This window comes from Bison bison, unplaced genomic scaffold (genome assembly GCF_000754665.1).
Source record: "Bison bison bison isolate TAMUID 2011002044 unplaced genomic scaffold, Bison_UMD1.0 scf7180017864471, whole genome shotgun sequence".
NCBI lineage: Eukaryota > Metazoa > Chordata > Mammalia > Artiodactyla > Bovidae > Bison > Bison bison.
In genome coordinates this window covers 37,657,709-37,682,682 of record NW_011495032.1, presented here as the reverse complement: position 1 = coordinate 37,682,682, position 24,974 = coordinate 37,657,709, and the positions used below count along the sequence as shown (strand labels likewise).

Genomic DNA, 24,974 nt, shown 5'->3' with positions numbered 1-24,974 from the left:
ATGAAGTATTTGGGTTCCATTGTTACTCTGAAAGGAAAAATGTCTTAAGAGGATTGCCTTAGAGAGATGCTGAATTCAGTCTACCAGTCATTCCAGCTTCAGTTCTAATTCTGCTCCTCCTTGGGCCTGACCTCCAAGAGAACAGATTTCTATGTGTAAAGAAAAGATCAGCATATTCTGTTGTCTTACTCTGAAATGAAAGCTGTCTTAAGAGGATTGACTGATTTTAGGGAAAAAACCACAACAGAATTCCCAAATAATCTTTGGAGACACGAAATGTGGAAGGTGGAGGGCTAGTGAATAGGAAATCCAATATGGGTGCCCAGGGCACGGTCTGAGGAGCTCAGAGTTACATCGATGGCGAGAGGTCTGCTGCAGAGCTGCAGAGACTTCTCAAAATAATATCAGGAAGAGAGATGCCCAGATATTTTGGGCTAGTAGGAACTGCTAAGAGATGGTGAGACAGACCATTATAGGCCAAGGGAAAAGCCTGGGGACAGCTCAGGGTACAGGAAGGGATAATGAGAAGCTCAGTGCAGATGAGGCATAGAACAAAGGATAAAGTGGTCTGAACTGAATGAAATGGAAAGAATGAAGTGAGCTGATCAGAGGTTAGGTGTAGAGGACTGTAAAGTCATGGGCTTTGGCTCGCTGAAATGAGTAAGCAGTCGTTGGAGGTGCCTGCTCTGTGGAGTGGCAGAATAATGTTGGTGATTTGGAAATACACTCTTGGTAGCTCCAGGTAAGCTGGAAGGTAGAGAACACTGGGTAGCCTCTTATGGATTATTTCTTAGGCTGAGTGCCAAAGCTAATGCAAAGAGGGAGGGGCATTTCTTTCCAATCTCAGCTCAGTAAGAAGACAGATTGTAGAGTCATCTGGATGAGACCTTGAAGATCCCGGAAAAGTACTCCAGGAAGTAGCTTTCCCTTAACCAGCTCTGTGACTTTTCTTTCTCATGTCCTCAGGATCTGGCTCCTTCACTGATGTCCGAACGGCCATCTACCAGCCCCAGCCTCATCCTCAGCCGCCTCCGTATGGTCACTGTGTCACAGACAGCGGTGTGGTTTACTCTGTGGGGATGCAGTGGCTGAAGACACAAGGGAATAAGCAAATGCTTTGCACTTGCCTGGGCAACGGAGTCAGCTGCCAAGAGACAGGTCTGTGTTATCTTTTTTAAAAAGGGGACCAATGACTTTCTTATTATTTAGACTTTGAAAGGCAATACATTCATTTACCAAAAAATGTAAAACAATAAAACAAGAAAAGTTTATAACCTTACCAGCCTATGATAACAACCATGGTTGGCATTTGATATCTATTTTTTCAGTCTTTTTAATCTATGTGTTTTCTTTCCTGTAGTAAGTATTAAGCTACTGTGTATTTTTTATCTGTCTAAAATGTTACAAGTGGTTACTTTCTGAGTAAACTAATCCATCCCTATTTAGTACTCTAAATCCCAAAGTTCTGAACCTTTGTGATGTAAACTTCTTTCAACAACCTGGTGCAACTCTTCCGGGCTATAAAAGTGGTAGAAATTATAGCAATAATAATTGGTGCACTTGACTTTTCCCCTAGTACAGCTTCTTGTATTAATTCTTACAGCACCAACAGAGCCATATATACCCCTGCAGGATCACTTGAGCAGCATCCTTAATTAATCTGTAGTAATATATTGGGTTGGCCAAAAGTTCATTCAAGTTTTTCAGTAACACCTTAGAGAAAAACCCGCATGAACTTTTTGGCCAACCCAATAGCTTTGCAAATGGGGAACTGAGGCATGGCTGCTGAGGTGGTAACAATGGATGTCAGAAGAAGAACTCAGGTGTTGTTCTACCCACAAAAAAAATGTGGCTTTCTGAGTAAGGTATTTTGATAACACTATGATCTGGTTAATACTTATAGCTAGTCATATTCATAGTACTTTTTCCCCCCTTTGAGGACACAAGGTCAGCCTCAGTTAAGTGGAAAATAAGGAACAATAGTGGGAGACAAGTGCAACTCTGTTTACTGAGACCCTTTTGGTTATGCTTGTAGCTGTAACCCAGACTTATGGTGGCAATTCCAACGGAGAGCCGTGCGTCCTCCCGTTCACCTACAACGGCAAGACTTTCTACTCCTGCACGACCGAAGGGCGGCAGGACGGACACCTCTGGTGCAGCACAACTTCCAATTATGAGCAAGACCAGAAATATTCTTTCTGTACAGACCATACTGGTGAGTATCCCAGGGGAAAACACAACAGTGAGAAAACCCCATTTCTCATGCTCTGTTTTTATTGGCCAGCAAGCTGGGCGTTCCTTTCAAGGCTACACTTGAGAAGTACCACCTTTGTGTTATCTGGACCCAAGGGACATGGATGGAACTAACTTTACAGTTAAAGATCCTCCCAAGTTTCCCAGTCGTCTTGGGAAATGACACCAAGGGAAAAGCCCTCCAGTGCATTTATTTTTGACCCATTGGGATCATTATGTGATTAAAGATGCTTGTATGGGAAAATCAGTAGGCACTCCCCCAGGCTGAAGACTACATAGAAGGCAGGCCTGAGTGCTCTTGCTTTTGTTTTGGCTAAAACCATGATTTATTCAAAGCAACCATTTAATCTTTTTCTTTCTGGCTGGAAAAATGAGAGCAAAAATTGGATTTAAATCTGCTTGAAAGGTGAAGGTGAATACACTAAGGAGGCTTAGAACTGTATTATTAGACATCTTTTATTCTGAGACACACTCTGAATTAGTTGCAGAAACTTGGCTAGTCTAGTCGTAGTAATTCCCCACTGTACATTGGGAAGCTCAGTTGCAATCTTTTTCTTCTGACATGTGTGTTGTTTTGGACAGTTTTGGTTCAGACTCGAGGTGGAAATTCCAATGGTGCCTTGTGCCACTTTCCTTTCCTGTACAACAACCACAACTACACGGACTGTACTTCTGAGGGCAGGAGGGACAACATGAAATGGTGTGGGACCACGCAGAACTATGACGCTGACCAGAAGTTTGGATTCTGCCCCATGGCTGGTAAGACGAAGCCCTTGTAGGCAGTCGTTTGTGGTGTAAGACCGAAGAATAATGTTTGGCTTACTTCTGTTTCACGCATTAAGACTTAACTTTTAGACAGCAGAAAACGTCATGATCTAAATGTAATCAAATATTTAAGAATTATATAATTATTCATATGATTTATAAGAATTATATAATTATTTAAAAGTATAAGAATTATATAATTGTTTATATGATTTTAAAATCCCACTGTTATAAAATCCCACTATTATATATGTAGGGGTCTGCCCTGGTGGCTCAGGCTAAAGCCTCTGCCTGCAATTTGGGAGACCTGGGTTTGATCCCTGGGTCCAGAAGATCCCCTAGAGAAGGAAATGGCAACCCACTCCAGTATTCTTGCCTGGAGAATCCCATGGATGGAGGAGCCTGGTGGGCTACAGTCCACGGGGTCGCAAAGAGTCGGACACGACTGAGTGACTTCACTTTCTGGCTTCCCTGGTGGCTCAGACTGTAAAGCGTCTGTCTGCAATGCAGGAGACCTGGGTTTGATCCCTGGGTTGGGAAGATGCCCTGGAGAAGGAAATGGCAGCCCACTCCAGTATTCTTGCCTGGAAAATCCCATGGACGGTGGAGCCTGGAAGGCTACTGTCCATGGGGTCGCAAAGAGTTGGACATGACTGAGCAACTTCACTTCACTTTATATGATTTTAAAATCCCACTATTATAAAGTCCAAAAACATGTAAATACAATAAAAATACTTTTAAAAAGTCTGGAAATACACTTTTTTTTTTAAACAGGTGTGTCTTTTGTAAAAAGCACACAGCTGAGTAGCTGAAAACATTCAAGTGACTGCCGCAGTCACAGACCTGCAGTATTTCCATACAGCTTTAGAATAAGGTCTATCACTTATTAAACACCAAAAGGACCCAGACTCTGTATTTTCCAATCAATAGGGATCTTGTTTTAAAAGGCCATGCTCTAGTTCGTGTGAATGAAGAAAGGAGAACCAATACCTTTTGTTTTCAAATTTTGAGAGCCACTAGACTACAGTTGATTTTCTGATAGTAGAATTAAGAATCCATGTGCTGCAGTCAAGTGTGAATATGAGGCAATGAAACATCAGAAGGAAACTATTAATACTTAGGCTTACTTTTATTCCTCTCATTTCAGCAAAAGAAAATTTGGATTTAGAAGGAAAACACATATTAACTTACAATTCTATACCCATACACATTGTTTCCCTTTGATCTAGAATAAACTGAAACTAGAAAAATGTTATGGGACAGTAGTCAAATCCAGATTTCTAGAACATTGCAAACCCCTTGAATGGGTAGGCATAATTGTGGTTAACATCCCTTAACCATACTGTAATTTTTCCTTACAACAAACCTCATCTTCGGACTATGTTTTCTCTCTCTGGTAGTCAGAGCTCAGTGAATTTTTGAGGCACAGAAGACTTCCAAGAGAGTTCTTAGGATCACCAAACCAGACTGATAGTATTGCGTACATTTTAGCCCTTGTGATCATTTATACAGTAATGCATTTCCCTTCTGTTTCCAAACAGCCCACGAGGAAATCTGTACAACCAACGAAGGGGTCATGTATCGCATTGGAGACCAGTGGGACAAACAGCATGATATGGGCCACATGATGAGATGCACATGTGTTGGAAATGGTCGTGGAGAATGGACGTGTGTCGCCTACTCTCAGCTCCGAGGTATGTGCACTTGTTAATGAAAATAGCTGAGAGGACAGAGAATACAGAGAAGCAGACTTCTTCATGAAAACTTGTGCTTTACCAAAAGCAGGAGAAGAAGTATGCAATGCCACTCCATTAGCCTACTGTGTTGGATAGGTTTTGCATGCTAGACAGCCAGTTAAGAAAATCTGGCAGAGCATTTCTAAGATTCTGAAACATTCCCAGGATGTAAGTACTTAGGCTGAGCCAAAAAGATGACTTCAGAGAATAGAACATGATCACTTGATATCACTTGATCCTTTTAGCTTAAGGAAATGGCAGCCCACTCCAGTGGTATTGCCTGGAAAATCCCATGTACGGAGGAGCCTGGTAGGCTACAGTCCATGGGATTACAAAGAGTCAGACACGACTGAGCAACTCAAGTTTCTTTCTTTATGCTGTTGGATTCTTGTCTAGAAAAGACTGGTCAATTTTTGTAAAGAAAAGAGACCGTGCTATTCTAAAATCAGATCTTGGCAGATCTCCTTTAATTCAAGGAGACAAAGACATAAAGACCAATTTCTTTTGTTCATTAGTTTTTCCCCTTTGGACCCTGGTGTATGATATAAGGGTTGTTGATCTATTAAAACTATTTTAGTGTTTCTATTTCTTTGGTTTGAAAAATAAGACTTAGGTAGAGCTCTGGGTTGATAAATAGTCCATGTAGCCTCTGTGTTGACATTGGCCTGGACTTGTTCTCCTTTTATGGGGCCCGATGGATGACACAATCCAGGTCTAATACATATGATGTTGCAGAGCTGAAAAGGACACTAGGAAGGCATCCAGACCAAGTCCTCATTTTACAGAGGAAGGAACTGAGGCCCAGAGAGGGAAGTAATTTCTTAGGATCTCAGCAAGTTAACAACAGAGTTGGCCTGATTTTGTTGTTGTTGTTAACTCTCCAAATGTCATTTATGGTATTCTATTTACACATTCCAAGTATCTGCTATTCCAGAGATGAGACCATCGCATCATGCTGGGTATCATATTAGAATGTTTAATCTGCCTCCTATTTATTGTAACAAGCAGAGATCTAAAGGTCATTTTGAACCCAGCAAGAACTTGTTCCGAAAGTTAACATTTGTTGTATATACTTGTATCTCTAATCTGTACAAGTTTATAAGAGAGAATTATTTTTTTTGTTGTTGCAAGAAGTGTAGTACTGACTAAGCTTTGGAAAAAAATGTTTATTCTATGCCAGTAGAAAAGTTATTTTAGTGGAAGATGTTGCTAATTAAGTGGAGGGAATTATATGCTTCGAAAAGTGTAGCTTCTTTTATTTCATCAGTGAAACTTAAAAGTTCTCCACCCATCCCACTGTTTCCTAAACAGATCAGTGCATCGTCGACGGCATCACTTACAATGTGAATGACACATTCCACAAACGTCATGAAGAGGGACACATGCTGAATTGTACCTGCTTCGGTCAGGGCCGGGGTCGGTGGAAGTGCGATCCTGTTGGTAAGTAGCCTTGTGTCTCTAGCTGGATTTAAACACTGAGTATAGCTAGCAAGTTTCAGATAAGGAGAGTTCTTTGATATTACTTGATTGAAACTGGCTCTAGACTTTGATCATGGCCTGCAGAGAGCTTGGCAAAGTCTTTTCTCTAATCATGGATCAATATCTAAACTTGAGAGTGGTAGTCAATTTATTTTTGCTGAATTTGGTAACACATGAAGGTTTCCTTTAGTTGAAACAAATCTGTTTTTTGGTTCTGAATCATAAAGATAATTCATGTCTGAAAGAGAACTTTCCTTTGCTGACTGTGCAATAATGTGGACAAATGATTATGCCAGTAAATATCTCCTTCCCAAATTCCTTATTTTTCTTAGCTGCCCTTTTAATAGATCTAAGCAAATAGTGAGGGTTGGGCCTTAAAAGAGCTCTGTTACCAGCTTTAAGGTAATCCATTAATATTCCTTTACTCAAAGAGACATATTGCTCACCCAGAAAACAAACTGATCAGATGAGTTTTTTTGACCTGCGATTGTCAAAGCTGTGAGAGGCCTGAAAGGCTTTCTTAGAAGCTGCTCAGCAAGTTATTCACTAGTTGAAATTTAGCTCAGTTCATTTATATGTAAAATTAAGTCATCCACATTTTGAAGACATGTATAAAGTGGTATTTTATCTTTGCTCTTCAAATGGTAAACTGTTTGCATTAAGATGGGTAAAATATAAAATTAATTTATTTTTCTCAAATTAAGATTCAGGTTGTCAATATATACTGAAATCTAAATCTTAACATTTTTATTTAGAAATGTTATTCTTTTAGAAAACTAATTATTCCTCCCAATGGGTACTTTTTGACCATTAACTGTCCAGTAAGGTATAAGATACGAACAAAACATTTTTGAACTGCTATATTTGTAAGGACAGTTGCAAGTTTTTATTAAAACTAAGAATCTGTGCACTAGCACACCAAATTTAAATTTGTCACTTTAAGTTTTGAAGACTGCTTAATAGTCTACTTGTGTATGTTTCAGATCAATGTCAGGATTCAGAAACCCGCACCTTTTATCAAATTGGAGACTCATGGGAGAAGTATTTGCAGGGAGTCCGGTACCAGTGCTACTGCTATGGCCGTGGCATTGGGGAGTGGGCCTGCCAGCCCTTACAGACCTATCCAGGTAAGTAGCTTTATGCCACTCTATTATAAAATACACGGCAACAGCAGTGTTTATTAACACTCTGAGGCCGAAATTGGTATCTCCTCCTTTTCCTATCTTTTTCTCATTTCACTGTCTAGTCATTAATCGAATATTTTTTACTTAAATGGTTTTCCTTTCTCCCTAGTCAAGTAGGAGTAGAAGGCTGTGAAAAAGTGCCTGCATGTAAATTTGTTTCTTAACATTGTAGAACATTCCATTAGGTTAAAACACTGGCTAAATTTCATTTCTCATCTGTACCTGTAAGTGGAAACCATGGAGTAACCGATGCTGGGAGTAAAGGTCAGGATTTTATGTTATGTTTCTTAACAGAAAGATTGCATGGAGAAATCGCATGAAATGTATACACATTCATTCATGTGTATCATACACATGATATGTATTCATTCAGTGTTTCATCCAGGCCCTTTTTTTGTCAGAATGTTCATGTGTTTGATCTTTTGGAGTCTGGAACAAAATATCCTGGGTCCAGAGTTGAGTAACTTGGTCAGTTCTCTGCCCAGGCTGTTCAAATACTCAAAAATGTTTATTACTGGATTTTTTTCAGGTCACAGGACATAATGCCTAGCTGGAGGTGTTATTCATTTTCTAAAAAATTGAATTTAATTTTTGCTGAGTGATGAGTTAACAGTAAGATGGGTTGAATTCTGAAACTAATTTTTAGGCATCGTGGACTTCCTGATAGCCCAGCGACTAAGATTCTGCCCTTCCACTGCAGGGGGCATGGGTTTGATCCCTAGACAGAGAAGTTCCACATGCCTTGTGGTGTGACCAAAAAATAAAATTAATTTTTAGGCATCAGTTACTTAAGCAATATCTGAGATCAAAGTCTCTTGACTCTCTGCTAAGTTAAGATGTGGCCTATATTCAGAAATAGAGAGATCGTCAGGACATTGGAACCTACCTATGACAGAAATCAAGATTCAGTTAACTAAATCCTTTTTTAATGTGATAAGAGATTTACTGTCATAAAGAAAAAGACATGGAACAACTTGGCCAAAAACAGTGTTTGCCAAGACATGGATCCAGGTTTGTACATGCTGCTAAGTAGATACAAGTCAAGCTTCATTCATTATTTCCTCAGCTGTAAGACAGGAAGATTTTAGCTGATTACCTTTAAGTTCCTTCCAGCACCAACAAACTAATAATCTGTGATCCTAAAAACTGTTCATATATACCCTTTCTGAACTTAGAAGAGCCCCTCCTCTCCCCTGGCTTCAGGCGCTGTCTGGGCTACTGAAGATGACTTTGCTTAACAGGTTCTCATCAGCATAGATTGACCTGGCTCTTAAACTGTATTTTGTGGTAGATTTGTGTGTAGGAATCACTTAAAATAATTTTTTTTGTTCAATAATTTTTAAAGCTCTGCAGAATTACTGTAAGTTCAGAAAGTATATAACTGAAGCTTTTTTTTTTTTAATGATACAACCAAAGGATCAGATCAGATCAGATCAGTCGCTCAGTCATGTCCAACTCTTTGCGACCCCATGAATCGCAGCATGCCAAGCCTCCCTGTTCATCACCAACTCCCGGAATTCACTCAGACTCACGTCCATCGAGTCAGCGACATTTCTAAAAAATCTCTTACTGTCTATTTATGGTTCCACATATGGTGTGGTGGTCTTGAAAGTGATTTCCTTCTTGGTGAATTAGAGAGAACTTTTTTTGCTCTCTCTTTTAAAGTAAGCCTGTTCTTATAACAGCTTGCTGGAAGCCTGTAGGTTGACACGCCAGAGATGAAATCTAAACGGGAGGGAATCCTCCTGTGTTGGACTTTTATGTTTTGACCTTGTTTCTACTCTTCATAACAGAAGAGCCCATTGAGCATAGAGGCGATTTCAGCAGAGAGGAGATTGGCCTCAGTACACAGTCTGGGTCTTATCTGTGTGTTTGGTTTACTCAATGGTTCCTGCCTGGCTTGTGGGGCTTTCAGAGTGTGGGAAGGATGATGGAACAACAGATCACCAGTCCGTTGTCTCTGAGCCTTGCCCTGTTTGTTCCTCCTACAGAGGATTCAGTAGAGTTGTTCAAACTAACAGAAGATAAGAGGCATTTGGTTTGTCAATAAACAACCAGGAAAGCACAGATCTCAGCAAACTAAATAAAGAAAAAAAGGGCTGAGTTGCAAATGCATGAATGTTTAACTTCTCCAGGGTCACTATTACTGGAAATTATTCATTTGGGCCTTATTTTCAAACTGGTTTTGAAAGTATAGACATTTTGTCATATCTCTTCATAACTATTTCATAATTAGTATGATTATATTGAATAAGAGAGGGAGTCAAGTTTTCACAATGGTGTGAGTCATTGCTCAGGTTACTTTACAAAGTTTTACCAATTAACCAATATCAAAAGGATTATCAAAATGCTAAGTCTAAATATAAATGATGTCAGAATTTTCAAATTTCTTGTCTTCTAATCATATGTGGAAAAAGTGGCATAGAGTGATAGCTGGAATTTAATTGACCTTACAAATCATGGATAATTTTTTACTCTCTGAACAAAATTGTGCTAAATGCAAGGTATCTTATTACTGTTTAGGGTAGTTCCCTTAAAGGTGAGCTATGGTACAAGGCTAACATTGAAAACATAGGGTTTCAAACCAGCACTTGAAATTTTAGAGGAAACCTTATGTTGTTTTGCTCCATCACTGAGTAAAAACCTCTGAGTCGCCTGTTTCTCTTTCCTCCCCTTTTCTTCACTATCCTCCTCCTTGTGGACATAGCAGCATGATTAAGCTTAAAGGTAGGCAGTAAAGGTCACTTATGTTATCTAAAACTTAATTTTGATAAACATGTAACCATCATTATTTTCTTAAGATTTATTTTTAATTGGAGGATAATTGCTTTATAGTATTGTTTCTGCCATACATCAACATGAATCAGCCATAATCATCATGAATCAGCCATAATCATCATGATCTTTTTTTAAAATTTAAGACTATTTTTAAGCAGTTTTAGGTTCACAGCAAGATCAAAAGGAAGGTACAGAGATTTCCTGTGTTTCCTCTGCTCCCACACAGCACAACATCCTCTAATATCAACATCCCCACCAGAGTGGTACGTTTGTTACAATCAATGAACCTACTATTGGCATTTAATCATCCGAAGTCCTTGGTTAGCTTTAGGAATGACTCTTGGTGGTGTACATTCATGGCATCATAAACTTTTTTCTCTCAAAATCATGGTTGTTAAACTAAAATACATATCAGGCATCTCTTTACATGAGGAAATTATGGTAGGATTTCTTTTAAGGATCAATATTTAAATAGCCTTATACCAATTATTGTAATATAAAAATGTGATAGTTCTATATTTACTGATTATGGGAGTAAATCACATCTCTAAAATTTTACCTCAATGTTTGTTTTTAAAAATGTATTTATATTCATATATATATAATGGTGAAGGAGTGATTCAAAGAGGGTTGTGGAATTGACTTCTGCCAGTTAATTAAAACAAATATCCTGCCATGATCTATGAAATATACACTTTAGAATTAAAAATTGAGAATTTTATTTATTAATTTTGGTTTTTGTACAGCTTACAAATATGTGTATTAGATGAAATTAAGATTTAAAGAATGTTTATTAGTCTTGAGCCAAACTGAATTATTCTCATCATGGAAGTGAGTATATTATTCTAGAACTTTTGAGTCTGTCCAGATATGCAAGTTGTATATTTGTTCTGCTAGATAAAACTTTATTTTCAAATAAAATTTAATAGTGAGGATAATAATTAAGTTTGAAAATCAATATTTTTTCTACGACCTTATGGAAAACTTAAATCTGTTAAAAATCTGCTGAACTGCTCTAGCTAACATGCAAAATTTTGCTCTGTTTAACAGAACGTCAGTTAGAAATTCTTGGAAACGTTATTACAAGGAACTTTATTTCTAATAAGTTGAACATTGAGTGACATCATAAAAAAGACAGTATTTAATAGTGTTCTGTTCTGCAGGCATAAATTTTCCATTTATTTAATAATTATCCTAAATAGAATCTACCCTATTAAGAAATTGATTCCACTTCTCTTGTTTTGCCTTAAAAAAAAGCAGAACCAAAACCACACACTAAATTTGTTGATAATAATTTTACACATTAAAGATGTGGAAATATTAAATTTAGTATACACTTCAAAATGTCATTTTATTGATAACTACTTTTGAAAAAATGTAATTTTGATCTCAGCAATTTGACCAATCAATGGAATGATTTTAGAGCAAACATTGAATAAAAATAAAACATTTTCTGAAACTGATAGGATATTAGACTGAGAGGATGAGAAATAAAATTGAGTCTTTAATTATTACCTTTGTCTGTTTGTCTAAGATTCTACCCCATTTAGAAATGTGTTTGTTTTACATCATGTCATATGGCCTTTGGAATGTTTTTTCTTTCTTGATGGTAGATTTGTCCTTGATGAAAAGCTCCACAAGCTAGAATTTCCTTCAAAGACGTTTAGTATAAGTAAATGAAGTTTGTATTCTGTATTACATTATTTGTGTTAGAGTGGTTCCACAGTTTTCTCACAATTCTTTGAAAAAGGAGAAGCAAGCAAACTAAGTGGCATTTAAAAATTTATTTTATTTGCTTATAAATAAGTTTGAGTTGCATTTTTCATGTGAAAGACAAGAAGCTATCTGCTAAAAAAGAATTTGTCTCATAGAGAACAGACCTGTTGTTGACAAAAGGAAGGGCATAGGGAGGGCATGGAGCGGGAGTGAAGGGTCAGCAGGCGCAAACTATCACACACGAAATGCATGAGCCACAAGATCCTACTGTTTAGCACAGAGAACAATAGTCAATATCCTGTAATAAACCATAATGGAAAGGAATATAAAAAAGAATATATATATGTGTGTGTGTGTGTATGTATAACTGAATCACATAGCTGTACAGCAGAGATTAACACAATATTGTTATTTGACAGTGATTAATTAAGAAAAAAAGGATTTGTCTCATTGATTTCCAATGTCAATATGTAAAAAATTAACTCCAGATAATTTTTATTGTGCTCCCATTTACTCATAAGCAAAACTGTCTTTACTGATGGCCATCCATGTGCACTAAATTTTAAGTTGAAGTAAGGGAATCCTCAGGATCACTAACTCTCATATTTTCATTTTCAGATACAAGTGGTCCTGTCCAAGTAATCATCACTGAGACCCCAAGTCAACCCAACTCTCACCCCATCCAATGGAGCGCACCAGAATCATCTCACATTTCCAAGTACATTCTCAGATGGAAACCTGTGAGTATCCTGCTCAGAAACCTTGGATATTGAAGCTCTTGATTAATAGATTCTGGGGACTTCCTGGTGGTCCAGTGACTAAGACTTCCTGCTCCCAATTCAGGAGACTCCTGTTCAGTCCCTGGGCAGGGAACTAGATACTGCATGTCATATCTAAGTTTGCGTGCCCAACTAAAAGATGCCACGTGCTACAACTAGGACTAGGTGCAGCGAAATAAAGAAAAGTAAATAATCGAATATTTTTTTTAAAGGAGAAGGAAATGAACAGATTCTGAAAATGTGTTTCAGTTTTTGAGCCAGTAGATCTGACGAACTATTCACTTGGCATTATATTTGTTTAGTGACCAAACAATATGTGGTCAATCTAATTCACATATAGACTTAGCTGTCTTTTGGTATTTAGGAGAACTTAACTCTTCATGTTAGAAACATCTTGTTTGTGAGTAGAAATGATAATGCTTAAAATTATTCTTACCCAGCACGGGAAGAGAATCTAAAGTTTTTAAAAGTCTTGCAACTCCATCAAAGGGAAAGAAAACTACTGGCATCATTTTCCATGATTTGTAAAACAAAATAGCTAAATTAATATCTTTCTTTTTTAATTCACTTTTTAAGTGATTGTTTCTTCTTTTTTTTTTGACCATGCCGCATGGCCTGAGGGATCATAGTTCCCCAACCAGGTGTTGAACCTGGGCCATGACAGTGAACACCCCAAGTCTTAACCACTACCAGGGAATTTCCATGATCATTTCATAAAACCTTACTTTCTAATCTTTGCAGTTATTTGGATAGAAGGGAGAGATGATGAGAGAAAAGTATAGATGAAGGATAGTTAGTGTATTTAATGAATGACTTTGTGACTCCCCACTAATCATCTAGAAATTGAAGAAACCTCACTAAGGAGGATATTGATCTATTAAGTCTCACTAGGGAGGATATTGATCTATTATGTTGTAGTTTCTCTTACCCTCTCAAGCCTGCCCTTATATCTCTCCAAAATGTATGACATTAATTTGAGAAACTATTTAAGCACAGGAGAAAAATGCCCATTTTAAATCACAGCTATTGGTTTCTAGGAACTAAAAAAGCTAAGTAAAATAAAACATTTGACCAACTCATGGAATTGTATTCAATTCTTTTTGAAAAATTCAAGCTGTTGAAATCATTCTTTTTCTTCTCTCACCCATTTTTTGTTAATGTCCACAGTATATGTAGTAGCCATTTGCAGAACTTTTTGTCTAATGATGTTAGTCGATGGGATGAATATATTTCCCCTCTAACACTTTCTTGTCTCTCATTTCTCTTCATCAATTTTATTTAATTTAAACTTAACTCTGAAGTATTTGTGAGACCACAGTAATAAGGGATAATTGCACATAGGCATAAAATGTATATCAGGGCTTCCCAGGTGATGCTACTGGTAAAGAACCCACCTGCCAATAAAGGAGACTTAAGAGATGTGGGTTTGATCCCTGGGTCGGGAAGATCCCCTGGAGGAGGGCATGACAACCCACTCCAGTATTCTTGTCTGAAGAATGCCATGGACAGATGCCTGGTGTGCTACAATTCATAGGGTCACACAGTCAGACACGACTGAAGCGACTTAGCACACATATAAAATGTGTATAAGTTAGAAAGTCTCCAAAGAGTGGAGGTTATTTCTTTGAGATTTTTTAACACTTTCAGGTTTTTCTTTAATATTTGTCACCTGATAGTTTATTCTTGAGTATTTTCTTCTAATAACAAACCAAAAATTTCACATTGAGCGAAAGGCTTACTATTAAATCTGAGCTAATTATAATGACTAATTTTAATGTTTTTCACAAGGTGTTTAAATTTAGAGAGTACCAGGATCACTTTCATTTATTTAAAAATTATAAAGGGACACTTGAGTAGCTGAATTATTGAGGAACTGGTTGATTGGATAATTTTGTAAAATCACTGGCTATTAAAAATGTATTTTGACTTATATTAGTGTAGAATATTTATACTTAAAATGGTCTCAACTTGTTTGAAGTAAGGATGTTTCTTTTACACATTTTATTGCCATAAATTTTGTGATCCATGATATTAATAAATTCGGACAGGATGTGAAAATATAAACTGGAGACAAAGATTAAATAAACTGAGATCACATTCTTCTGCAGTCTTGCCCAAAGTTGGCTAACCACTTTTGATGGAGTAGTTCATATCCAAGAATGAGTCATAAAACCAGAGCAGCGTTAAGCCTCGTATGTGATGGTCCCGGGAACTGAGTCATGAAAGAATATTATGCCTTTGCTCTGTAAGAAACTTGGTTTGTATCCCACTAAATAAATATAGACTATAAAGCCTTTTCCCACTTCAAAGAGGAATATATCCCAGTTCATTGTGGAAATTTAAAAATTGGGAAAGGCAAAACTTGGGTTGCTGTTATTAAACTGAATAGTTAATCTGGCAAAAAGGAAGGTGCCCAGGGCCTCCCTTTGTGTAATCTTGGGCATGTCACATACTCTGTTTCTTCATCTGTAAAATCAGGACAATAATACCACTAACTTGGAGGAGGTAAGAGATAAACCTTAAATAAGAGAATGGAAGGAAAACAGCACGGAACATGGAACATAGTAAACCATCAGTAAATATTAGCTGTAATAACCATTATTATTAACATTAACAAATTCTGCTGCAGGTTTCTATTCTGATCCCAATTTTCCGTGATATCCCCCTCAAATGGAACTTCATAGACTCCTCGTTCTTCTTTGAAAAATGCTCCATATCCTCTCCCAGCATTCATCTTTGTAAATTCTTGTGTAATTTTTTTTTTCACTTAAATTTTTAGAAAAATTCTCCAAACCGCTGGAAGGAAGCTACCATTCCTGGCCACTTAAACTCCTACACCATCAAAGGCCTGAGGCCAGGTGTGGTATACGAGGGCCAGCTTATCAGCGTCCAGCACTATGGCCAAAGAGAGGTGACGCGCTTCGACTTTACCACCACCAGCACGAGCCCAGCGGTGACCAGTATGTACCCCAGTGGCCCGTCCATCTGTGCGTGCCTTTCTCAGACCTGGGCTCCCCAGAGGAAGTGCTTTCCTTCTCGATTCATCTTCTTCCGTGGATGAATATGAATACTCACATTTTATTTTTTTTCGTTGCGCTGGTCTTCACTGCTGCACTGACTTTCTCTAGTTGCAGTGAACTGGGGCTACTCTTTGTTGCAGTGTGGGCTTCCATTCTGGTGGCTTCTCTTGTTGTGGAGCATGGGCGCATGGGCTTCAGTAGCTGTGGTGCATGGGCTGAGTTGCCCTGTAACATGTGGGATCTTAGTTCCTGGACGCAGGGATCAAGCCTGTGTCCGCTGCACTGGCAGGTGGATTCTTAACCACTGGGACTAATGGGGAAGTCCGGCAACTACATTTTTTTTTTAAATGGTATTTTACGGATGGTGGTAGTAAGTTTTATCCGTGGCTGAAGGCTCTTTGTCCTCTCTGTGACTCTAGGCAACACTGTGACGGGAGAGACCACACCCTTGTCTCCTGTTGTGGCCACCTCTGAGTCGGTGACTGAAATCACAGCCAGCAGCTTTGTGGTTTCCTGGGTCTCGGCTTCGGACACTGTGTCTGGATTCCGGGTGGAGTATGAGCTGAGTGAAGAGGGAGATGAACCACAGTACCTGGGTGAGCTTGATGTGTTGATGACCAGCTGCTGGCAGATTCTGCTGGGGGTGGGGCTGGGCGGGGGGCCATCCACGCAGGTGGCCTGGGAAGTTTGGAACTAGTTGACCCTCCAGTGTGAGGATGGAAAACAACTGACCCTTTTTAGAACCAACCTGGGTGTTTCCTAAACCATGCTCACTTTCCTGGCCCCTGGTGGGAGCTGTGTTATGTGTTAGCCTGGGCACAGGTCCACATAACAATAGTGTGTTCTTCCTGGAAGTAATTGCCAGCATGGGGACTGTTAGCTTTGGGAGAGACACAGTACCCTTATTCATGCTTTTCAGATTCTCATGTGTAACAGACTTTTAAAAACTTTATTGTGGAGAAATATACACACTGAAAAGTACACAAATCATAAACATAGAACTCAGTGAATTTTTATAAAAAGAACACACCCACGTGACCAGGACCCAGATCAAGAAAAAGAACATCCCTCCTCCCCCATCATCCCTCACCCATAACCACTACTTAGACTTCTAACTACAGAGGACAATGTTTACAAATTTGGGGGTGGTTTAAAATTATATATCCTTAGAGAAAATATTTGAGAAAGGGGGAAAAAAATTATCTCATAGTGCACTGATAATTACTGACTATACATTAGTATATTTCTTTATAGTTTTCTTCATTCATTCCCCCCACCCCCATGAATATATAGTTTTAAAACTATCCTTCTCAAAGGTTATGGAGTCATTAGAGGGATTGGTATCCTCTGATAGTAACCTTTCCCTTTTATTTCAAAGATCTTCCCAGCACAGCCACTTCCGTGAACATCCCTGACCTGCTTCCCGGCCGAAAATACACTGTGAATGTTTACGAGATATCCGAGGAAGGAGAGCAGAATTTGATCCTGTCTACCTCACAGACCACAGGTATGTGTGGAGTGAAAAGACTTTTTTTCCCCCTGTGAAACAGACCTGTAGCAGTATTTCCTGCTTTTCTCATTTCTTCGTTTCTTTGTTAGCACCTGACGCCCCTCCTGACCCTACCGTGGACCAGGTTGATGACACTTCCATTGTCGTTCGCTGGAGCAGACCCAGGGCGCCCATCACAGGTCAGCTTAGCTGCCTCTTCTTGGCTCCTATGTTAATCTTGTTGCCCTAAGAGGTGAGGGAGTGGATTCTGATCTATGAGCAGGCAAATCACTTATATATCTCTATTGTAATTACTGGACCACAGTGGAGATATATGTGTGTCTGTACAGCCTTACCTTCTTATGAATAATTTCCTCTTAAATATGTCTTAATTAACCTGTTTCACACAAACATGCACACACACAATCACACAGGCACAAACCTCGAAATCCAGCTCATGGATTTATTAAACAAGGCATTCCCATGATAGAAGAGGGGTAATTCTTCTGAAAACCTCACTCTGAGACTTATTCTTAGAGGCAGCCAAGATGCCTTATTAGCTCATTAGGTGATTTAACTGTTTCTGAAGTTCTTAAAAGACATAGACAGGCTAGACAACTCTGGCTCAGAGTGGTTCCTTGATTGCTCCCATCATCTAGAGCTCAAAGAAAAAGAAATCGATTTAACATGAATATTTTCACCTCCTGGCTTCTCTAATAGACATTTATTAAGGATCTCGGTCTTTGAGGATGATTTTTATTATTAAAAAGCTTTGCATGACTATTCTTATTTAATCTTTGGACTGAACAGTCCTTATAAGAAGTAGCACTATTGAATGAGTCCAGAAGAATTGCTCACTCTTCAAGAGTGATCTACCAAGATGCTAAGGGCTATTAGGAAAGGGGAATTTATGCCTTTTGAAACCTGTGTTTCATCAGTGTGTTTTACTGTTTTTCTCCTGAATCTGCAGGATACAGAATCGTCTATTCCCCATCCGTAGAGGGTAGTAGCACAGAACTCAATCTTCCTGAAACGGCCAACTCTGTCACTCTCAGTGACTTGCAACCTGGCGTTCAGTATAACATCACCATCTATGCTGTGGAAGAAAATCAAGAAAGTACTCCCGTCTTCATCCAGCAAGAAACCACTGGAGTCCCACGTTCAGGTAACCTAAAGCTGCTTCTTGTGCTGTCTTACCTTTTAAGGCTTAAGAAAGTTACATCTTGAACCTCCCTTTTGCCAGAGGAACAAAACCAACCTTGGCTTGTGTTCACTCCATGAGCCTACTAGGGACAACCAGACGTGTAAGATCAAAGAATAATTGTCTCTGGGGGGTTTATTTTGTCTCTGTCTACGGTTCCTATATGCAAGTCATCCTATAGATTACTCTATCCCTGAACTTACGAAATGTAGCTGATATGTTCTCACTGTAAAGTAACTAATAAAAGCTGGCTATTGGCTTTCCTGATTAAAAATTGACAGCATAAAGCTTTCATATTTTCCCCAAGAAACCTAAGGGGTAGTTCATCTGTTGCTCTTAAGTATTAAAAAAAAGATTCATTAAAGTAAAAACCACAATTTTTTCTGTTGTCACAAGAGTTTGCTTAGGGGTTTTGGGGGGTATGTTTATTTTAAACCCCCCATTAGGACACTTCATTTGATGGAAACTCATCTGCTTACATTCACATTTTACATAATAGTTTTAAATGTCAAATGTAAGCAAGATGACTAAACCATGAAAATATAACCCCAAAAATGTGTTCTTAGATTTAAAGAGAAAACAGCTTTGCTCTGAAGAGAGGGGCTCTATGAATTGCCTTATACACATTTGGCAAACTGGTTTTTTAAAAATAATCCTCAGCAGGAATTGCGAATGACCACTTGGCTCTTGTCTGTTAGATAAAGTTCCCCCTCCCAGGGACCTGCAGTTTGTGGAGGTGACAGATGTGAAGATCACCATCATGTGGACACCCCCAGAGAGTCCAGTAACCGGTTACCGTGTGGATGTGATCCCCGTCAACCTGCCCGGGGAGCATGGGCAGAGGCTGCCCGTCAGCAGGAACACCTTTGCAGAAGTCACCGGGCTGTCCCCTGGGGTCACTTATCACTTCAAAGTCTTCGCCGTGAACCAGGGGAGGGAGAGCAAGCCTCTGACGGCACAGCAGGCAACCAGTAGGTTTGGGGTCCTTTATCTCTACCCTCCCTTTCCACTTGTGATCAATGGGCAGCACTCCATTCACTCCTGGGTTCACAATTAGAAACAGGAACATACTCAGAGAACAGGAAATGTATAGCCTCCATAGAGGCTAAATGGTAATCCATTTCCCAAATACATGGGGACATGACATGAAAGGAGCAAAACTTAGCCTAATTTTCCTTGCTAATGGAGACATGGATTGAAAATTTGAGTACTATTTGTGTAACTAAATATACCTAAGTCAGACTTCAAGTATAGTCTCCTAATTCTTTTATAGCAGAATTATTTATAAATAGTAATTACTAAAACATTCGATGTGTATTAAGCACCAGGTCATATGCTCAGTTCTTTATTATCCTCATATTTAATCCTCATTTTGAGTTAATAAGGAAGGTCTTATTATTATCCCTACGGGATACATGAAGAGACTGAAGCTTATAAAAAATGCTGCAACTTGTAAAGTAAAGTAACAGAGCTGAGAAATGATGGAGTGGGGATCCACATAGACCTATGTCTTTTTGACTCCAAAGCCCATGCTTTGTTGTTATACTTGACTACCTCTTAAACATCTCCTCCCTCTGAAAAGTGTTTTAAATTATTGTAGGGAAATTGCCAGTTATCACACTCAAGAAGAAAACCAACAATTTATGTGATTCTTTGTGCTAGGGCAAACTCACCAGGGTCTTGCCATGAATCTGAGGTTCTGAGTATATGTTATCATTTTTGTCTCATCTGAATCAGGTGAAAGTTACTTTTATTATTCAAGCAAAGGATTAGTCATTGAATAAATGCAGAAAACGTCACTGTGCTCCACGTGGAACTTTCTTCTTACCCTCATTTTAATGGGTTTATTTCTGTTTTCTTCACCTATTTGGCTCAGAGCAGAACAAACTATAGCTTCACAAGTACTGGCTTTTGTTTTTAAATACCATCTCTGCAATGTTAGTGTAATTTCTGAGGGTAATGGGAAAATCATGCTGGAAAATTATAAACTTTCCACAGGATCAAAGTCAGGCAAACACAGTGAGTGATTTCTCATGACTGACAAGAGTTTTGGGAGGTTCTCTGTAGCACTCAGTCTCTTCTTCATGGCTCAGTATTTCCAAGGTTATGATCTTTGTTTCAACCTTGAGAAGAAAGAACTTAGAAAATTCAGTCAAGCTTTAGGATTTCACTATGATAATTCTGAAGTGCAGCTATGTCTTGACATGTTTCATCTCTTTTTCTAGAATTGGATGCTCCCACCAACCTCCAGTTTATCAATGAAACTGATACCACGGTTATAGTGACCTGGACTCCACCTCGCGCCCGGATAGTCGGGTACCGACTGACCGTGGGCCTGACCCGGGGAGGCCAGCCCAAGCAGTACAACGTGGGGCCCGCAGCCTCGCAGTACCCACTGAGGAACCTGCAGCCTGGCTCTGAGTATGCTGTAAGCCTCGTAGCCGTGAAGGGCAATCAGCAGAGCCCCAGAGTCACCGGAGTCTTCACCACTCGTAAGTCAAAATTTAAATGTCTTTTCTTGGTGATGTCTCATCTGTATTTACATTCTCTCTCCTTCATCCATTTTTTAAGAAGTTAACTTAGGGAATTTCATGGCGGTCCAGTGGTTAAGACTCTCTGCTGTCCCTGCCTAGTTCCCTGGTCAGGGAACTAAGATCCCACAAGCTGTGCAGTATGGTCAAAAAAGAACAAAGTTAACTTAAAAATTTTGTACAAGTTTTAAATAATTATTTTTAATTTGAAAGAGATATTTAAAGTGGTCCTACTCAAAGTGTGATCCATGGATCCACTGCTGCTCTGTGAGTTGTTTGTTACATGGACTAATGAGCTTATGCCAGAATGGATCAGGGAGCACACTGTTCAGTTAATACTTTTTTGAAGCAAAGTTTTCTTGATGAAGGAAGCAGTGGGTTATATGATATATGTTACCAAGATCCTTATTTCCTCCTAGACCAGTACTTTGAGTAGCATGGTTTAAGACACCCAAGTTATTCGAAAATTGAATGCTACTGAATTAAATGAATTTACTAAATACTAGTTAAGGCAAGAAAAAAATCAGCCACTGTGTCTACATCCTGATACTTTGAGCATCGAACGACAGCATTAAATGTGGAAGAAAAACATCCACCAGTTGAATAGAAACCAACAGGACAAGAAGCTAAGGAAGTAATGAGTGTTGACAACAGCAGATTAAAGCACTTCTGCAGAACAGGATAGCGCTTTTTTTTTAACTTTTCTTAAATCACTCTCAATTCCGCAGAAGGAAAAATATTGACAGTAATTTTTGGTCATGTCTGTCTTTTGCTCAACACTTTACAGGAAGTGACCTTAAATCTCTTTCATGTCTATATCACAATAGAGGATTGTATTCATGAGTTGATTTCTATTAAATTCGTATTCATGAATTGATTTCTATTAATGCATCTCATTTACATTACAAAGAAATATGAGATCCATAATTTCTAGATAAGCATTAATTGCTGTTTTTAGCTCATTTTGAATTATGGAAGGACCTAACTTAACACTTTTTCAGCATATATTGCAACTGTGAACTAGCTTGCGATTTCCTAAAAGCTTTCCACAAATCTTACTCTAACTTGAAAAATAGATGTTAAAAAGCATTCAAAAAGTGAATATAAGTTTAGTTTATAAATTACTGTGGAATTTATTTCACACAAAGAAAGTGTCTATAAAATTTGTAGGAATTCATAATTTACTAAAAATGTATTTCTATTTAAATTGCATGTATAAAGCTTGGCAGTAAATGCTTTTTCCTAAGTAACTACTAGTCATAAACAAGTAAAACGTACTTTTTATCTATAAGCTGACTTTTGAATTTTGCTATTTTATGTTATATGTTACTAAGACTCTAAAATCTATTAACATGAGATCAGTATCTTTGTATTTCTTATAAATACCTGCTTCTTATAGATGACATTCATTGCATTAGAACAGAGAGTTTAGTAGTCTTTTACTGACCACTGTTATCTTTTTTACTTTTTAACATGAAACATATTTTACATAGTTTCCTTTTGTTGGATAAATGCCTATAAAAGAATAAGCATCTTGTTTATTTTATTGGAAAAATAGTTGATTTACAATGTTGGGTTAATATCTGCTGAACAGCAAAACGACTCAGTTATACATATGAAAATATATTCTTTTTCATATCCTTTTCAATTATGATTTGTCACAGGATATTGTGTATAGGTCCCTGTGCTGTACAGTAGGACCTTGTTGTATATCCATCCTATGTATACTAGTTGAACCTTCTAAGCCCAAACTCCCAATCTTTCCTCCCCCACCTCCCCTTCCTTTGGCAGTTGCAAGGGTGTTCTCTGCATTTGTGAGACTTTTTTTTTTTGTAGATATGTTCATTTGTGTTTTATTTTAGATTCCACACGTAAGTGATATATGGCATCTGTCCTTCTTTCTGACTTCATTTAGTATGAAAATCTCTAGATCCACCCATGTTACTACAAATGGCATTCATTCTTTTTCATGGCTGAGTAATATTCTATTTTAATGTATGTACCACATCTTTATTCATTCATATGTTGATGGACATTTAGGTTGCTCCTGTGTCTTGGCTGTTGTAAATAGTGCTGCTATAAATCTAGGGATGCATGTATCTTTCAGAATTATAATTTGTCTGTGTATATGTCCAGGAGTGGAATTGCTGGATCACATGGCAACTCTATTTTGAGTTCTTTTGAAAAACCTCCATACTGTTCTCCATAGTGACTGCACCAATTTACATTCCCACAACAGTGTAGGAGTGGGTCCCTTTTCTCCACACCCTGTCCAATGTTTTTTACACTTGATCTTAGCCAAAAGGCCGAGAAGCGATCCCAATGTTTTTTATTTGTAGACTTTATAATGACGGCCATTCGGATTGGTGTGAGGTGGTATCTTATTGTAGTTTTAATTTGCATTTCTCTAAGAAAAAGCATTTTTAATGATACTAACAATAATAAGTGGCATGGGTGGGGCAATTATTGGCTATTTCAAGTACTTTTGGAGACTTTGATATATTGGACATGTTATTTTATTGTGTACACAGTACATTTATAAAAATAAAATTTTATTTGAGTTAACTGACAAAACTTCTTTTATTAGATAAAAGTTATGCCTTGCATATAGTATGCTTTCAAAAAATATTTGTTGACTAGATGATTGTGAAAACAGCTCAATCAAAGTTAGGTTTAACATTTTTTTCTTTGGCTACACTGTGCAGCATGCACGATCTTAGTTCCCTGACCAGGGGTAGAATCCATGCCTTCTAACCACTGGACCACCTGGGAAGCCTCCCCATACTTTAGATTTAAATAAGCTTCTGTTAGCAGGGAGTTCTGAGGTTGTGAACATCAGCTGGACTTGCATATTTTTGGAATTGCTCTAAGTTTCTGTAGTTTTTTTTACTGTTACCAAACTAAATTCTGGAATAACTTTTCTGGGTTTTATAACTTGTACTAAATTCTTAAGAGCATATGGTGGGGGTAGGAGAGCTGTTTCTGGGGGAAAACCAGCCTACTCCTTTATAAATAGGGCAAATTTTATTTTTTTAACATCCAGGCTGTCCTTCACCTAACAAGACCTGCCAGAATCCATAGCTCATACTTACAGTCACATTCTTTGTTTGCCATCAGTTTGTGGGTTTGTGGTTTGGAGGGTTTCCCGTAATGGTGTTCCCAGGCAGAGACCATCATCTTAAACTTGGGAACCTTTTCGCTGGCTGGCTCAAGCAATAGAAAACACCCAATCGTAAAGCCCAAGACAGTTGAGAATGTTTTTTTTGAAAAAATTGTGGCTTTCCCAGATGTTCAGTGAAGGAAACTGACTGCTCCCTGAATTGTTTCTTGTGGTCATTAAATTGTCACTCAGGGATGGCCATGGCATTTTGGCAAAGTCAGTGGCAACCAAATAGTGTATGATTTCAGTGAGTCTGGAAAGGCGTCATGGGTCACCCATCCTAATTCTCCTGAAAACATCATCAAAATAATAACATACTCATGAAACATGCCTCTAAACCAGTAGAACTTCAGTCCAGCCATTAGAGCAGTCATTACAAAGGAGCCCACACACATATTTTGTTTTTTCAGACAACAGGATTTTAAAAGTAATTTTTTTAAAAGTTGCACATGAAAATCTAGATTGGAAGACAATTGCAGTGCTGGGCCTGAATTTTCCCGTGACTGGAGCTGAGTAATAACAGAGTAGTCTTAAAGACTTTTAATATTCATTTGTCTAAGTCTGCAGGATGTCTTTGTCAAATCAACCATTCATAATTTAGAAGAAAAATGCATTTGCTAAGTTTTTTCTCGGTGGGTACAAAAATTTGGTTGGGATGCAAAGAGGAAGAGATTATAAAGGCCATGTGCCATGGCCACATGCTTGAAAACCTGGAATTTGACTCACCTGATACAAATGCCTTAACGTCTAAGACCTCACCTTTCCCATAGCAGCCAGTTATCAAAATGCTTGTTCCCCTTAGTACAAGGTTTAGTTGTTCTGCCAATTATATTTTAAAGAGTTTAAGTTTATGATAAAGTCTGTAAGACTGTTGAAAATGTGT

The 24,974-nt window shown here is 38.3% G+C and overlaps 1 protein-coding gene across 6 annotated transcripts in view; it reads left to right on the top strand.

The window, feature by feature from the left end:
* Window positions 1-24,974, top strand: part of FN1 (fibronectin 1) — a 70,323-nt gene that overhangs the window by 9,997 nt on the left and 35,352 nt on the right. For all 6 annotated transcript variants that reach the window (XM_010861148.1, XM_010861147.1, XM_010861146.1 and 3 more), the window contains exons 7-20: window positions 967-1,158; window positions 2,036-2,215; window positions 2,836-3,012; window positions 4,560-4,712; window positions 6,066-6,194; window positions 7,217-7,360; window positions 12,530-12,651; window positions 15,470-15,650; window positions 16,130-16,306; window positions 17,089-17,217; window positions 17,310-17,399; window positions 18,170-18,364; window positions 19,099-19,371; window positions 20,626-20,892. In XM_010861148.1, the coding sequence (XP_010859450.1) occupies window positions 967-1,158; window positions 2,036-2,215; window positions 2,836-3,012; window positions 4,560-4,712; window positions 6,066-6,194; window positions 7,217-7,360; window positions 12,530-12,651; window positions 15,470-15,650; window positions 16,130-16,306; window positions 17,089-17,217; window positions 17,310-17,399; window positions 18,170-18,364; window positions 19,099-19,371; window positions 20,626-20,892 (2,409 nt within the window). The remainder of the gene's footprint in view (window positions 1-966; window positions 1,159-2,035; window positions 2,216-2,835; window positions 3,013-4,559; window positions 4,713-6,065; window positions 6,195-7,216; window positions 7,361-12,529; window positions 12,652-15,469; window positions 15,651-16,129; window positions 16,307-17,088; window positions 17,218-17,309; window positions 17,400-18,169; window positions 18,365-19,098; window positions 19,372-20,625; window positions 20,893-24,974) is intronic.